Here is a 16,161-nt window from a genome sequence, read left to right as displayed (position 1 = left end):
TGGTCCTCCAGTCAGTGAAACATGAGACAGCAATTATAGTTTTGAATAGTTTTAAGAATATAATGTAGTGTTTTATTTCTTTTGCAGAGGTTTGACTACACAGTTCTTAAGCCCTTTTTGCCGCCCAAATTTGAATATGCTATTTCCATCCAGTTGTCTCCACTACAGTGCAAGTTGTATCGGTATTATTTGGAAAATTTAGCCCAGGGAGGCCCCAAACGTCAGGGTTCTGGATTGTTTGTGGACTTCAATAACTTGGCACGAGTTTGGACACATCCTAAAGTGTTAGAACTCAATGAAAAGAAGGCCTTCGTAAGTACATTACTAATGTATTTAGCTGGAAATACATGAAATTTATATTCTTCACCATGCTCAGGAATGAGCTTTTTTTTTTCTTAACATTCAATGAATATCAGATAATTTTCTGGTAAAAGGTAAGTTGAAAGTTGAGGATAGATGGAGAAGGAGGAAGAGGAGAGAAGGTAGGGAGGTGCTTAGAGTACATACAGATGCCAACAACTTTTTCCCCCTTACAAAGATGTGTGGAACAAGGAGGACGGGAGGAAATAGAGGGAAGGGTAGTGATTGGTGGGATGAGGAAACAAAGAAGGTTGTAGAAGAGAAGAAGCAAGCTTTCACAGACTGGTTACAAAATAAGACAAGGGAATCATATGAGAGGTACAAAGAAAAGAGAAGATAAGTAAAGCATGAGATAAAGGAGGCAAAGAGGAGAGCAGATGTGAAATGAGGTAAGACTATGACAGAAAATTTTTAAAGTAATAAAAAGATGTTTTGGAAAGAAATTAAGAGAGGAAGAAGAGGCGAATCAAGTAGGGAAGAAAAGGTAAAAGGTGCAGATGGAGAGATGATAATGGAAGCGATGGCAGTAAGAGGAAGATGGGCAGATTATTTTAGGGAGTTGCTGAATGTGACGGAAGATAGGGAAGGAAAAGTAGTTGCAGTAGGAAGCACTAAGAAAATGACTGTGATGAGTGAGGAAAATGGAAGAGAAATTAAGAAGGATGAAGTGAAGGCAGTTATTAAGATGAGAGCAGGTAAGGCACCTGGTCTGGATGGATGTCATGCAGAATGTCTGAAAAAAGGAGGTACAGTGATGGTGGACTGGCTGGTGAGGTTTTAATCTTTAAGAGAGGGTAGAGTGCCAGAGGACTGGAGGATGCCTGTATAGTTCCACTTTACAAGGGAAAAGGGGACAAGTGTGAGTGTAGTAGTTTCAGAGGGATCAGCTTATTAAATGTAGTTGGGAAGACTTATGGGATGATCTTGATTGAGAGGATTAGGAGAGGAACAGAGGAAGTAATTGGTGAGGAACAGTGAGGGTTTAGGACAGGTAGGGGTTGAATAGATCAGATTTTTGTGGTAAGACAGGAATGTGAGAAAGCTATAGGAAAAGGTAAGTATGTTTTTTGGGTTTTTATGGATATGGAAAAGGCTTATGACAGGGTAAACAGGGAGGCACTGTGGGAGGTATTGCAGATATATGGGATAGGAGGAAAGCTTCTAGGAGCTGTCAAGAGTTTTTACAACAGGAGTAGAGTGTTGTGTTGCCCTGGCTGTTCAATTTATACATGGATGGGGTGGTGCAAGAGGTAACTGCAAGGGTAGTGGGTCAGGGATTGGAGATGGTTAAAGAAAATGGAGAAAAGTGGTAGATAAGCCAGTTGTTGTTTGCAGACAACACTGCACTTATAGCAGAGTCAGAGGAGGGATTGAGGAAGTTAGTGACAGAGTTTGAGAAAGTGTGCAAAAGAAGGAAGTTGAAGATAAATATGGGTAAAAGTAAGGTGATGAGATGTTCAAGGGGAGAAAGTGGCAACAGACTGGAGGTGAGTATAAAGGGAGAGAGAGAGAATTTATCCCAGTTTGTGTTTTGGACAAATTTCCTTAGTTTTACAAAATCTGTTTTGTTGAACATTAATCTTCCTTCTCTATCATTCCTTCCTACATTGTTTTGTTCTTTTAATTCACTTTATTAGTATATGGTCACTCTTTCCAATTGGTGTTTTATACTCCATTTTGTTCATGATATCTGGTTCAGAAGTTAATATTCAAGTCTAGTTTTGATGGTTCCTCATTGTTTTCAATATGTAGTATTTTCCTTAACCCATTGTGTTAATATGTATTTGATGGTCATATCCAGTAGAATGTTGCTCCAAAGTTGTTCTCCACTGTTTATTTTCCGTCTCTGTTCTCTTCTCATTTCTGTTATTAGCTTCAATTCTGAGAGCCTTGTCTTTCTCTTTTTTCTTCATCACTCGTATCCTTTTTTATCCATGTATGTTTGAATTGCTCGCCGTTTGCCAATTTAACCGCTTTCATTAATACCTCCTTGGCTAACATTTGAGTTCTTAGTTTTATTTTCAGGGGTCCATGTTGTTTTTCTTTTGAATATTTGCCTATCCTGTGGATTTTGTCGATTTTGTTTTTATAAATATTTTGTCCTTTGTCCTGTATTTCTTTAAGAATTCCTTAGCTATTTCTCTCTCCTCCTTTTCTCTCTGGTATTTATACAAATTATATTTTTCCTGCATACCATGGACCACAATGCACTTACCCTTGTCTGCTGTATCTTTCACCAAATTTTCCTTTTCTTTAATTACTTTCATAACTTTCTTATATATTTTCCTCCATCTGCTTTTGTACTATTTCTCTAAAAGATATTTTTTTATTTTCCTCTTCTCGTTTCCATTGATTTTTTATTTCAATGAGGTCTGTTTTTTTAATTGACTCGTCCACCTTTCCAGTCACTGCCTGTAATTGCTCTTTGACCTCCTTTTTCAGTTCTTCATTTTTATTTTTGTCATTTTTCATTCTCTCATTTTCTTTTTTAAGGATATAAATTTTGCTCTTAAGGTCACTTAATTCTCCAATTGTTTGCTCATTACTCTTATGCAAAGTAATCAATTCCCTAAATACAGCATGGTAGTCCAATTTTAAATCTATGATTTCTTCCAATAATTTGTTTACTTTGTGATTTCTTAATGCATTATTATATCTAACTTCTATCTATATCTAAGCTTTTACCTATTTCTCCTGAATTTCTTTGAAACCCTGATAAACTGTTGTTCTCCCACCTTTGGTTTATCCTTGGAGTATCAATCAAACAAGTTTTTTTGGGGATGACACCTCTATGAGATTCCACCTTCCTTATGTCTAGGCCTCTCTTCGTTGGTTTGTTTAATATTCTTTTGTCTTTTTCTCCATTGTGCCAACTATACCTATTTCAAGAACTGGATTTTACTTTATCAGTCACACGATAAACATAGCTTACACATCACGTAAAATGACAACTAGTTTCCTTTGTGTCAACTAGGTAAATACAACTAGGTGAAATACACAAACACATTCACTTCCTGAAATTTCCTGTTGTCTCTCCCATAGCTTGAAGGTGAAGATGATGACATGGATGATTTCATATGTGATGATTCTGAAACAGAAGAGTCTTCAGAAGATGAAAAAAGGAAAAAGAAAAAGAAGAAGGAAAAGGAAAAAGAACCGAAAAAAGAAGAGGAGGAACAGGAGGATGAAGAGACTCCTGTTGGTCCAAGTAAGTAGTAATTGTTTTAAGGTTGAAATGATCAGATGGCTTTTCATGCAAATGTATTTAAAGGTCAAGTAAGCATCTTACCATCAACCTAGTTTTCACTTGAGCTCATGAAAAATGTAAAAAGATAATTGAATCAGTGTTTAGGATTACAGGTAAGTAACATCTGCAAGTCTTTAACCTCTTCCGTACGATGACACCTACGTAGGTGTCATGAGGTGCGAGTGGGTATGTGAGGATGTCGCCATTGGCGTCTCGATTACTTTTATTTTGTAGTTGTAGTTGAGTGACCCTTGAATTCTGTGAACTGGTTTGATCATGTTTTCTGTGTTTATTATTACTTTGAGTGAAAGGATGAGTAAGTCAGCAGTGATTATATTTTATAATGTGAGTATTGTGATGTATCATTGTACATCAGGCATCCAGTTCTGTGCTCAAGAATTTGATTTGTATTGAAGAGGTTAAACATGGCCAGTATACATACATGATATACATAAACCAAATGGCCTTTTCCCCTACATAAGGGTATCAGTGAGTCAAAGCATACATCCATCCAACACCTATAAAAAAAAAGGGGGGGGGGGTATCTCATGGTAATTCCACACTGATGAAAGGTCATCCTTGTCCCACCATGTTGCATGAGTCAGCAAGACACAGCACCTCCTCAGCAGGTTCTTGACAACTGGAGCTGTTTTAACTCCACAACTTTACAAAGGATTACAAAGGAGGAGCATACTGACAGGAGACCTTTCAGTTCATAACTATGTCGGATGGGAAAAAAATATACATATAACAAAGGCACAAAAACCACTCACCCATTCCATCCCTAACATACTCCACTCCCCTCCACCCTCTTCCCTCCCTCTTATCTTGGCACCTCCTGGATGACAGGTCATCCCTGCATCTTGCCCACTGCCCTAGGTCAGAAGCAGTGTCACAAGACATATTACATCCACAGCAAGGCCGCTTCATTAAATCAGCGACCCCCCCCTCTCCATCCCCTCATACAGAAAAGGAGAAGACGAGGAGAAATCCTTTCGGGCTGTGTCAATCTATTTCTCATACATTCTCCATCACCCCCCATCCCCTACCCACTTCTCTGCCTGATTCACCTCCTCTCCTAATTTCTTTCCAAAACATCTTTTTATTACATACATACATACATATACCAAGGCTTTTTCCCCTGTACAAGGGAGGTAGCCAAAAAGGAAAAGGCATAAAATCACTCACACCCATTTCATCCCTGAATACACTCCACACACCTCCACCCTCCCTCTCATCTTAGCACCTCCCGTATGACGGGTCATCCCTGCACCTTGTCCACTGCTGTGGGTCAGAAGCAGTGTCGCAAGACACAGCATACATATGTACATATACATACATGCACATACATACGTACATATACCAAAGGCTTTTTTCCCCCTTATAAGGGAGGTAGCCAAAAAACAAAGGCATTAAAACCCCTCCCACCCATTCCTCCACTCTCTCCCCCAAAGAACATGGACATCCAGAACTCTTTCTACTCTTTTCTTGTATACCACTTCATAGTCCATTATCCTCTTCAATACGAGTCAAACATCAGTGTGCACATTAGCTGCCATATGTATGATGATGCATCACATAACTATAAAGTTACAGTTGTTATACTTATTGTCTTTCCCACAGAATATTTATGACCACAGAAAATGTGATCAATCCTGTTCACAAAATATGACTATGCAGTACAGTTTTGGTCTCCGTCCTACAGAATGGACATAAATTCACTAGAATCAGTACAGAGAAGAATGACCAAAATGATACATGGACTCGGAAATTTGCCTTACGAAGAGAGGCTTAGGCACCTAAACTTACACTCTCTGGAAAGACGCAGAGTGCGGGGTGATCTAATAGAAGTGTTCAAGTGGATCAAAGACTATAACAAGGGTGATGCAAACAAGGTCATCATAATATAACAACAGGGCAGGACTCGCAGTAATGGGTATAAACTGGACAAATTTAGATTTAAGAAGGAAATAGGCAAGAATTGGTTTACTAATAGGGTGGTTGATGAATGGAATAAACTTAGTAACCATATAGTAAGCGGTGAAACTATCAGTTGTTTTAAAAAACGATTAGACAACTTTATGGATGGGGATGACAAGTGGTGATGGATACGGAGCTGCCTAGTGTCTCTTACAGTCTTCTTTATTCTTATGTTCTTATGTACAACATCGCATTCAGTGTGAACAACAGAGTAAAATCCTTCTGTGAAAAGGAAAAAGTGCACTTTGTCAATTTCTGGGACAATTTCTACTTTGATAAAACTGAGGAAGATGGTCTCCACTGGAATGCTGTTGGAGCAGCAAGGTTAGGTAGGCTGCTCAACAACAGCCTGGCTGACATCAGAAGAAAAAACTCCTCAGCAGAGCCCCCATCAACACCTCCATAATAGAGCAAAACGGAAAAGTGACAGATAACCTCTGCTACGTTAATGCTCGCAGCATATGAAAAATTTGAAGATCTCGAAATCCTTGGTGCTACAGGTAGCTACCAAGTGATAGGAGTAACAGAAACATGGTTGGACACATCAAGTTGAGATTTTATGGTGGAATACTGTTTGCTGGGCTACTCAATTTTCAGTTGCAAAAGAGAAAATAGAATAGGTGGTGGAGTAATCTTGTATGTCCATAATTCCCTCCAACCATCACTGTTCAAAACAGAGACAGTAACAAATGTTGATATATTGGTTGTTCAAGTTAAAAACAATTGCAGTAAATCTAATGTAATGATTAGACTTGTGTATAGACCACTGGGTCAGCTGCTGGAAAGTGATGAAAAATTATTCAATTTAATCTCAGAAACTAACCAATGCTGCAAGACAGTAATCATGGGAGACTTTAACTTACCAGTTAAGAGATGGGGCGAGGATTTGAATTCACATACAGGCTGAGATTTGTATAGTAACTTACTGGAAAGTGACTTCCACCAATACGTAAACAGCTCTACCCATGAAAATAATATCCTGGACCTAATATTTTCTACAACAGAGAATCTTGTAAATGAAGTGAATGTCAGACCAATATTCAGTACCAGCGATCATCATATCACATTCAAAATGAAAATGGAAGCTAGTTTATATAAGATCAGCAAGGAGAAAGTACCCGACTTCTGTAGAGCCAGTTTTAACAGACTCCGATCACTACTAGAAAACTCAGACTGGAGTAAAACTTCAAACGAGATTAATATTGATAAAGCATGGGAAAGCTTCACCATGAAGCTAAACAGTGCTGTAAATCTCTGTGTTCCCTATCGTGAGAGGCGTCCGGCAACAAATAAACCAAAGTGGTGGAATAGGGATATTAGTAACAACCTCTTGTAAAAAGCGTGCGTACAAAAAATATCAACTTAAAGCCAAGACGATAAACTAACACTAAACAGAATTCACAGCGAAACTAAAACACTGATAAGGCATAGTAAGAAAAATCTCGAAGAGTTTATAGTTTGAGGCAAGCAAAACGAACCCAAAAGAATTCTATAGTTATGCGAATAAGAAGAAAACGCTTACCTGTGGCATTGGACCATTAAACAACGATGAAGATAAACATACGGATGATGAAAATGAGATGGCCTCATTACTTAATAAATTTCTTGCATCTGTCTTCACAGACGAGGATTGCTCAGTGTATCAGCCACCAGAACATAAAATGTCCCAAAACATCTTAAATCAACTCATAATTTCTGAAAGTGATGTACATACATATACCAAAGGCTTTTTCCCCCACACATGGGGGGTAGCCAAAAAGAAAAAGGCATAGAAATCACTCCCACCCATTTCATTTCCCATATATTCGACTCCCCTCCACCCTCCTCCCTCCCTCCTATCTTGGCACCTCCTGGATGACGGGTCATCCCTGCATCCTGTCCACTGCCCTGGGTCAGAAGCAGTGTTGCAAGACACACCACATCCACAGCAAGGCCACTTCATAAATTCGGCGACCCGCCCTCTCCGCCCCCTCATGCAGAAAAGGAGAAGACAGGGAGAAATCCCTTCAGGCTGTGTCAAATTTTTTATGTACAATTGATAAACTCAAAATAAATAAAGCCCCGGGATCTGACAAAATTTGATGTAGAATTCTGCGAGAAGTGAAAAATCAGTAAACCCTTGTGCACCCTATTCAACAAATCTTTAACACTTGGTAAAGTCCCATTAGATTGGAAATGTGCTAATGTAACACCAATATTCAAGAAAGGGGACAAATCACAACCAGGCAACTACTGACCGATTAACCTGACTTCGATTGTGTGTAAACTGCTAGAGACCATCATTTGCGACAGTGTGATGAAATTTCTAGAAGAAAATATAATTATGAAACATTCACAACATGGCTTCTGTAGCAAACGCTCATGTTTAACTAATCTCCTCAATTTCTTTTATGACGTCTAGCAAATACGAGGAATGTAGATATGTTGATATAATTTATCTAGATTTTCAGAAGGCATTTGATAAAGTTCCTCATAAACGATTGCTTGATAAATTGAAAACACAGTATTTCTGGTAATATCCACAATTGGATTAAAGATTGGCTCTGAACAAAAACAGAGAGTTATAATTAACGGGGCCGCATCTAGCTGGCTTGATGTTAAAAGTGGCGTGCTGTAAGGATCAGTTCTGGGACCCATTTTGTTTTTAATATATGTAAATGATCTAGACGACAGCCTCCTCTGCAAAGTATCAAAATTTGCTGATGACACACAAATCACCGGTAAAGTAACAACCACCAAAGAGAAAGAAACTGCAATCTGATCTAGACAGATTATCAAGCTGGGCAAGCAAGTGGCAAATGAAATGAAATTTAATGTTAACAAATGTAAAGTCATGCACATTGGAAGTAACAATGATCACATCCAATACCAGATGAATGGCGTAATACTAGATTCAGTAATTAAAGAAAAAGATCTAGGAGTGTTAATATCAAATGACTTGAAGCCAAATCAGCATTGCTCAGGAGTTGTTAAAACAACAAATAAATTGGGTGGCTTCATCAGAAGAGTCTTCGAAAACAAATCAGAAAAAATATTGCTAAACCTTTTTAATTCCTTGGTCCATCCTCATCTCGAATACTGTGTACAATTTTGGTCCCCATACTACCAGAAAGATATTAATAAACTAGAAAGAGTGCAACGAAGAATGACCAAAATGATACTGTATGAAAAAAGACTTAAAAGTTGAAATTTATTCTCGCCATCAAAAAGGAGAATGCAAGGAGACTTAATCAAGGTTTTTAAGATGCTCAAAGGCTTTGACAACATCAGTGTTGAAGATTACTTCTTATTAGACCAATCAAATACAAGAAGAGGTCATGATTTTAAAGTAATTGGTAAAAGATTTTTTTAATGAAAGTAAGCATTTCTTCTTTAACCGGGTTGTTAATGTGTGGAATTCGTTGCCTTCCACTGTTGTTAAAAGTAACAATAACTACATTTAAAAATTGACTAGATAAATACTTGGACTCTAATCTGCAAATAGAATATTATCCTTTGCAATAAAAGATCTGACAGCCTGGCAATTAATTGTAATTGGATAGGATAGTGGTAGCAGTATTGTTAGTTATCTTCTGTCGCCTAGTTACCCTGTTTCTTAACTGTAGCCTAGTATAGTAAACACAAACAGCCTTGTTAGGGCTAGTAGGCCTGCTGTTGTTTGTTCTTCCTTTGTGTTCCTCTCTCCCCATCTCTTTCCCCCTCTTTCCCCACTCTTCCCCCTCTCTTTCCCTCTCTTCCCCCCTCACCTTCCCCCTGTCCCTTTCCTTCTTCCCCTCTCCCTCTCTTCCCCTTTCTTCCCCTATCACTCCCTCTCTTCTCCTCTTGCTCCCTCCCTCCCCACTTTCCTCCCTTCCTCTCTTTCCTTCCCTCTCCCCCATTCTCTCTTCCCCTGTCCCTCTTACCCTCTTCCCCCCTATCTCTCATCCCCCTCTCTCTTCCCCTCTCTCTTCCCCTTTCTCTTCCCCTTTCTCTTTCTCTTCCCCTTTCTTCCCCATTCTCTTCCCCTATCTCCTCCTCTCTCTGGCCCACTCTCTCTTCCCCTCTTTCTCTTCCCCTCTCTCTCTTCCCCTCTTTCTCTTCCCCTCATTCTCTTCCCCTCCCTCTCTTCCCCACTCTGTCTTTCCTCTCTGTCTCTTCTTCTATCTCTTCTTCTATCTCTTCTTCTATCTCTCCCTCTTCCCCTCTCTCTTCCTCCTCTCTCCTCTCTCTTCCTCCTCTCCCCTCTCTCTTCCTCTTCTCCCCTCTCTCTTCCTCCTCTCCCCATCTCTTCCCCTCTCTCTCTTCTCCCTCTTCCCCCTCTCTCCCTCTTTCCCCTCTCTCCCTCTTGCCCCTCTCTCCCTCTTGCCCCTCTCTCCCTCTTGCCCCTCTCTCCCTCTTGCCCCCTTTCTCTTCCCCCTCTCTTCCCCGCTCTCCCTCTCCCTATCTCTCTCCCTCTCCCTCTCTCTCTCCCTCTCCCTCTCTCTCTCTATATTCCCCTTTCTCTATTGCCCCCTCTCTCTTCCCCTTTCTCCTACCTCTCTCTTCCCCTTTCACTCTCACCTCTCTTCCCATCTCTCTTCCCCTTTCACTCCCACCTCTCTTCCCCTCTCTCTTCCCCTCTCTCTTCCCCTCACCCTCTCTTCTTACTTTTCCTATCTCTTCCCCTCTCTCTTCCCCCCTTTCTCTTCACCCTCTGTCTCTCTTCCCCTCTCTCCCTCTTTTCCCCTCTCTCCCCGTCTCTCCCTTCCTCTCTCTTCCTCAATTTTTCCTCCTCTCTCTCATCCCCTTTCTCTTCCCCCCTCTCTTTTCCCTCTCTTCCCCCTCTGTCTTTCTATTCATATCTTTCTCTTTTTTCCCTCTCTTTGTCTTCCTGTTTCTTCATCACTTTGTCTTCTCTCTTTCTCTTTGTTTCTTCTCTCTTGCTTTCTCTCTTCTCTCATGCTTTCCTTCCCCTCTCTCTCTTCCCCCCTCACTCTCTTCCCTTCCCCCCTCACTCTCTTCCCTTCTTTCTCTCTTCCCCTCTTTCTCTTCCCATATCTTCCCCTCTCACTTCCCATTTCTTCCCATCTCTCTCTCTTCCACTCTCATTTCCCCTCTCCCTCTCTTCCCCTCTCTTTCTCTTCCCCTCTCTTTCTCTTCCCCTCTCTTTCTCTTCCCCCTCTTCCCTTCTCCCCCTCTGTCTTATTCCCTCTCTATCTCTCCCCCCCCCTCTCTCTCTCTCTCTCTCTCTCTCTCTCTCTCTCTCTCTCTCTCTCTCTCTCTCTCTCTCTCTCTCTCTCTCTCTCTCTCTCTCTCTTTCTCTCTCTCTCTCTCTCTCTCTCTCTCTCTCTCTCTCAGCTATGTAATGGTGTTTTGATTGTATTACAGTTCCTGGTATGACAGAACAAGGGAAAGTCAGGGTGGACTGGTGGAGAAGTGCTCTGCCAGATGAAGATTTGGATGAAGAGTTCTTCAACAAACTTGAGCAAAGTGGAAAACTGATTGTCTTGATGGATGTTTTACGTGAATGTTGTTCCATCGGAGACAAAGTGTAAGTGCCTCTTGTTCTTCCAACTTTTTCAGTGTCTTTGATTAGATTTGAAGATAACTGAATATTACTGTTAAGGATTTTTAAGTCTGGTTAACCAGAAGAGCACTGTTTTGTAGTAATAGTTTTCATTTTAAGTGAATTGTTAAATGTATTGGAATAGTTGTGTATTAAAAGCGTAGGTTGAATATTATTATTATTATTATTATTATTTTTTTTTTTTTTTCCCCCGTACATAAGAGTTGGGGATAAAGGTTACAAGTTTTATATTTTGCTTCAAGACTCGCTGTGCACACACACACACACTCACACACTCACACTCACACACACTCACACTCCTTCACACGGTCGGAGCAACACGTATTTTCGGAGCGCTGGCTTACGAGCGAAAATATAAACAAGAAACGATCAGCGTAGGCCTTGTTGTTTATACGTGGGGTGGTAAGGCTGTACATTTGTGGTGAAACAATGTAGGTCGAAATTTTATCTCCGTTACTTTCTTTTTTTATTTTTTTTATTTTTTTTTTATTGTTCTTAAAAATGGAAACCCCTAAATCCAAAGACGCAACTAAAAGAAGCCTGGAAGAAACAAAAATCGAAACTCCACTAGGAGTAGTGAGAAAAAAATCATGCTTCGCTTCAACACCAAGAGAATACCAAAGATTAGACGTAAGTAGATTTTCCGGGTTTGAAAGAGAAGGAAATGGATTACTAAGAGTAGAGATGGATAGAGAACCCAGATACAGGAACATAATGAGGAGTAGAGATCTAAGTGATATCGTAGATGAACTATTAGAACTTAAAAGCGAATATAAGATAATGTACCAGGAAGTATCAAACCTAAGGAAAGCCAACGAAGAAAACAATAGGGAGATAGACGAGTTGAAAAAGGAATTAAAACAGCTTAAGGGTGATAATGAGAGGTTGAAAAGTGAGGATAATAGTAGGAACGAGGCCCTGAAACGAGAAATTAAAAGTCAAATGAAAGAAGTGACTGAAAAGGTGGAAGAAAAAATTAAGGAGAATGACCTACAGGAAATAAAAAAAACTGGAAAATTGAGCAGGAAAGTCAGGAAATATCCCTAAAGAAAATAATGGAACAACAAGTAAAAGATAATACAAAAGAAACTGTAATTCAGGTTATTAAAGAGAAAAGTAACCTAGTTAGGGACACAGTGGATAGAAAAAGGTGTATAGTAGTCTATGGCATTAAAGAAAAGCACAATGTACCAAGATATCAGGGAAAAGGAGGAAAAAGAGATTGCCAAAGAAATACTAAAGGAGTTACAAACAGATGAGTTAGGCTGGGACCGAGAAATCGAGGAAACTCATAGAATGGGCAGGTACTCTAAAGATAAGCAGTATAGACCATTAAAAGTAAAACTTAGATCGCAATCAAATGTAGAAGAAATTTTAACTAGAACAATGAGATTAGCAAGTAGTGAACAGTACAAAAATATATGGATAGAAAAAGAAATGAGTGAGGAAGAAAAAGAGAAAGAAAAGGAACTTAGGAATGAGGCAAATGAAAAGAATGAGAATAGAACTGAAAAAGAAAAGGAGGAGTTTTTTTTGGAGAGTGATAGACATGAGGCTGAGGAAAAAATACATAAGGAAAATGGAAACAAAGAAGACAGAAGGGGAGGAGGAGAAAGGAAACTAAAAATAGCTTACACAAATATAGACGGAATAATCTCAGGAATAAACAAATTAAACGATTATCTAGTATTAGAAAAAACAGACATAATGGGAATTGTAGGAACCAAATTAAAGTTCATACTAACACCCCACACTGTGGGACAAGGTGAATATAACTGTTGGACAAAGAATAGAAAGAACAAACAGGGCGGAGGAGTTCTAATTTTGGCCAAGAAAGATTTAACTGTAACAAAAATAACTGAAGGAAAAAATAATGTAGAATCAATTATAGTACAAATCGAAGGTAAAAAAATGAAGAAAAGAAAATTTGCAGTGGTATATGTACCTCCTAAAACACAAGCCTGGACAGAAAGGGATCACGCCGAGTTACTAGATGATACAAAAGAAGAACTCATTGAAACACTGAAGGATGGAGGAAATACAGTAATTATGGGTGACTTTAATTCAAAAGAAATATGCTGGGAAGATATGACAGTGAAAGGGGGAGAGAAACACTGGGGCAATGTACTCCTTGACTTGACCATTGAATACACAATGACCCAGTGGATTAGAGAAAATACTAGATATAGAGGAAATGAAGAACCCTCAAAATTGGACTTAATACTTACGACAGAATCTGAGATAATCGAAAATATTATTTACAAAACTCCAATAGGAAAAAGTGACCACGTACTAATAGAAATGGAATTGAAAGAACAAACAGACCAAAGCAAAAATTATAAACATAGAATAGGAAGACCTATGTATAACAAAACAAACTTTGAGAAACTTCAAACATTCTTTCGCAATGCAAACTGGGAAAAATTCCATAACGAAGATACAGGGATAGAAGAAAAATGGAACATACTAAAAGAAATTTATAATGAAGGAGTGAACAAATTTGTACCACAACAAAAAATGGAAAAGGCATACATAAAGAACTGGTACAACAAAAGATGTAGTGAAGCAAAGGAAAAAAGAGAAAGCTTGGAAAAAATGGAAAAAAGATAAACAAAGCAAATGGCAAACATACATCAAACTAAGAAACGAATATGTAAAAATACGCAGAGATGAAAAGAGAAATTATGAAAAAAAGATAATTGACAAATGTAAAGAAGAACACAAACTATTTTACAAATATGTAAATGGAAAACTGAAAAACAAACAAGGAATAGAAAAACTGCGCCAAGATATAAAGGAATTTACAGAAGAACTGGAAATGGCTGAAATAGTGAACAAACACTTTAGATCAGTATTCACAATAGAAAACTTGCCTAACAGTGAAGTTAGAGAGAGAGAATTATCCCCAGCAATGAAAGAAATAAACGTAACACAAAAAGAAATCAGTGATCAAATTAAAACCCTGGATGTCAGAAAATCACATGGCCCAGACGGAATAGCAAACTGGATACTGAAAGAATGCATGGAAGAATTAATTGACAAAATATATGATATAATTAAATCCTCACTTAAAGAAGGAAAAGTACCATTGGACTGGAAAAAAGCAAACATTGTACCAATTTATAAGGGAGGTGATAAGGAAGATCCATCTAACTACAGACCGGTCTCACTAACAAGCACAATAGCAAAAATTTGTGAAAGAGTGATCAAAAACAGGTGGGTTAAATACCTGGAAGAAAAATCTATACTGAACCCAAATCAATTTGGATTTAGACAAGGGAGATCCTGTACAACAAATCTGATCTGCTTTTACTCAAGATTAGTAGACATAATACAAGAAAGAGATGGATGGGCAGACTGTGCTTTTCTGGACCTGCAAAAGGCATTCGATAAGGTACCTCATAGGAAACTAATAAATAAGATAGAGTCAAAAGATGGTATCAGAGGAAAATTATTGGAATGGATGAAGGACTTCCTGATTGGGAGGAAAATGAGAGTTGTAATTAGAGAAAAATTCTCCAACTGGGAAGAAGTAAAAAGTGGTGTCCCGCAAGGATCGGTACTGGCCCCGATCATGTTCGCTGTATACATTAATGACATGAATGAAGGCGTGGAGTGCTATATTTAATTTTTTTAGCAGATGATGCAAAATTACTTAAGAAGGTGAAAACGGAAGAAGACTGCAACTCATTGCAACAAGATCTGGACACAATATGGAATTGGACTCAAAAGTGGGAAGTAAAATTCAATATTAAGAAATGCAGTATAATGGAATTTGGAAAGAGTAGAAACAGAATATCAAAAGATTACAGAATTGGGGAAGAAAAAATAAATAAAACAAACTATGAAAAAGATCTTGGAGTGATGATTGGAAAGGACATGAAACCAGATAAGCATATAAATAAGATGTTCGGAGAAACCTACAACTTATTGAGAGCAATCAAAGTGGCATTTACTTATATGGACGAAGAAATGATAAGGAAAATACTAACTACACTAATAAGACCAAAACTTGAGTACACAGTATCACTTTGGACACCCAGTACCAAAAAGAATATTAAGAAACTAGAAAGATTACAAAGAGCGACAACCAAACTAGCACCGACACTCGCCGAACTAACATAGGAGCAAAGACTATCCAAATTGAACCTACCAACTCTGGAACAAAGAAGAGAAAGAGGAGATTTGCTAACTATCTACAGAATAATGAAAGGAATGGAAGTTTTAGACAGGAAGGACCTATTAGTGTGGGAAAACGGTAGAACAAGAGGACACCGAAAAAAATTGAAAAAGGATAGTTATAGAAAAAACTTGAAAAGGAACAGTTTCCCACACAGAGCGATAAATACATGGAACAAATTAGACAACAAAACAGTATGTGCTAACACTATACAAGATTTTTAGATAAAACTTGATGTGGAGAGATACAAAGACGGGTCATCACGAGCATAGCTCCCCTCCCGTATATTACAACTAGGTAAATACAACTAGGTAAATACACACACACACATACATACATACATACATAGATCAGTATTCACAATAGAAAACTTGCCTAACAGTGAAGTTAGAGAGAGAGAATTATCCCCAGCAATGAAAGAAATAAACGTAACACAATGGCGCTTCAGTATCCAGTTTGCTATTCCGTCTGGGCCATGTGATTTTCTGACATCCAGGGTTTTAATTTGATCATTGAAAAAGTAGGTAAGTTGGCAAAGAGTGAAAAATACAATAAGATATGGATAAAAAGAGAAATGAGTACTGAGGAATTAGAAAAAGAAAGGGCACTAAGAGAAGAAGCAAAGGAAATAAACTTGAAAAGATCGGAGACAGAATGCAAAGAATTCCAGTGGAGAGTAATAGACTTGAGATTAAGACAATGGCGCTTCAAAACGGTAAAACCAAGGGAAGAAGAAACCAGGGAGAAGGAAGAAAATTAAAAGTGGCCTATACCAACATTGACGGACTAATTTCGGGACTGAATGAACTCAATGATTATCTGTTAGAAGCAAAACCAGACATAATGGGA

General features: G+C 38.6%; 1 protein-coding gene across 9 annotated transcripts in view; it reads left to right on the top strand.

The window, feature by feature from the left end:
• LOC143020262 (uncharacterized) overlaps positions 1 to 16,161 on the top strand; it is a 201,683-nt gene that overhangs the window by 141,224 nt on the left and 44,298 nt on the right. For all 9 annotated transcript variants that reach the window (XM_076176511.1, XM_076176503.1, XM_076176475.1 and 6 more), the window contains 3 exons: positions 88 to 312; positions 3,403 to 3,568; positions 10,934 to 11,096. In XM_076176511.1, the coding sequence (XP_076032626.1) occupies positions 88 to 312; positions 3,403 to 3,568; positions 10,934 to 11,096 (554 nt within the window). The remainder of the gene's footprint in view (positions 1 to 87; positions 313 to 3,402; positions 3,569 to 10,933; positions 11,097 to 16,161) is intronic.

The sequence above is a fragment of the Oratosquilla oratoria genome, chromosome 3, assembly GCF_046742065.1.
Source record: "Oratosquilla oratoria isolate Oo_2021 chromosome 3, ASM4674206v1, whole genome shotgun sequence".
Taxonomy (NCBI): Eukaryota; Metazoa; Arthropoda; class Malacostraca; order Stomatopoda; family Squillidae; genus Oratosquilla; species Oratosquilla oratoria.
This window is presented reverse-complemented; position numbering and strand designations above follow the sequence as displayed.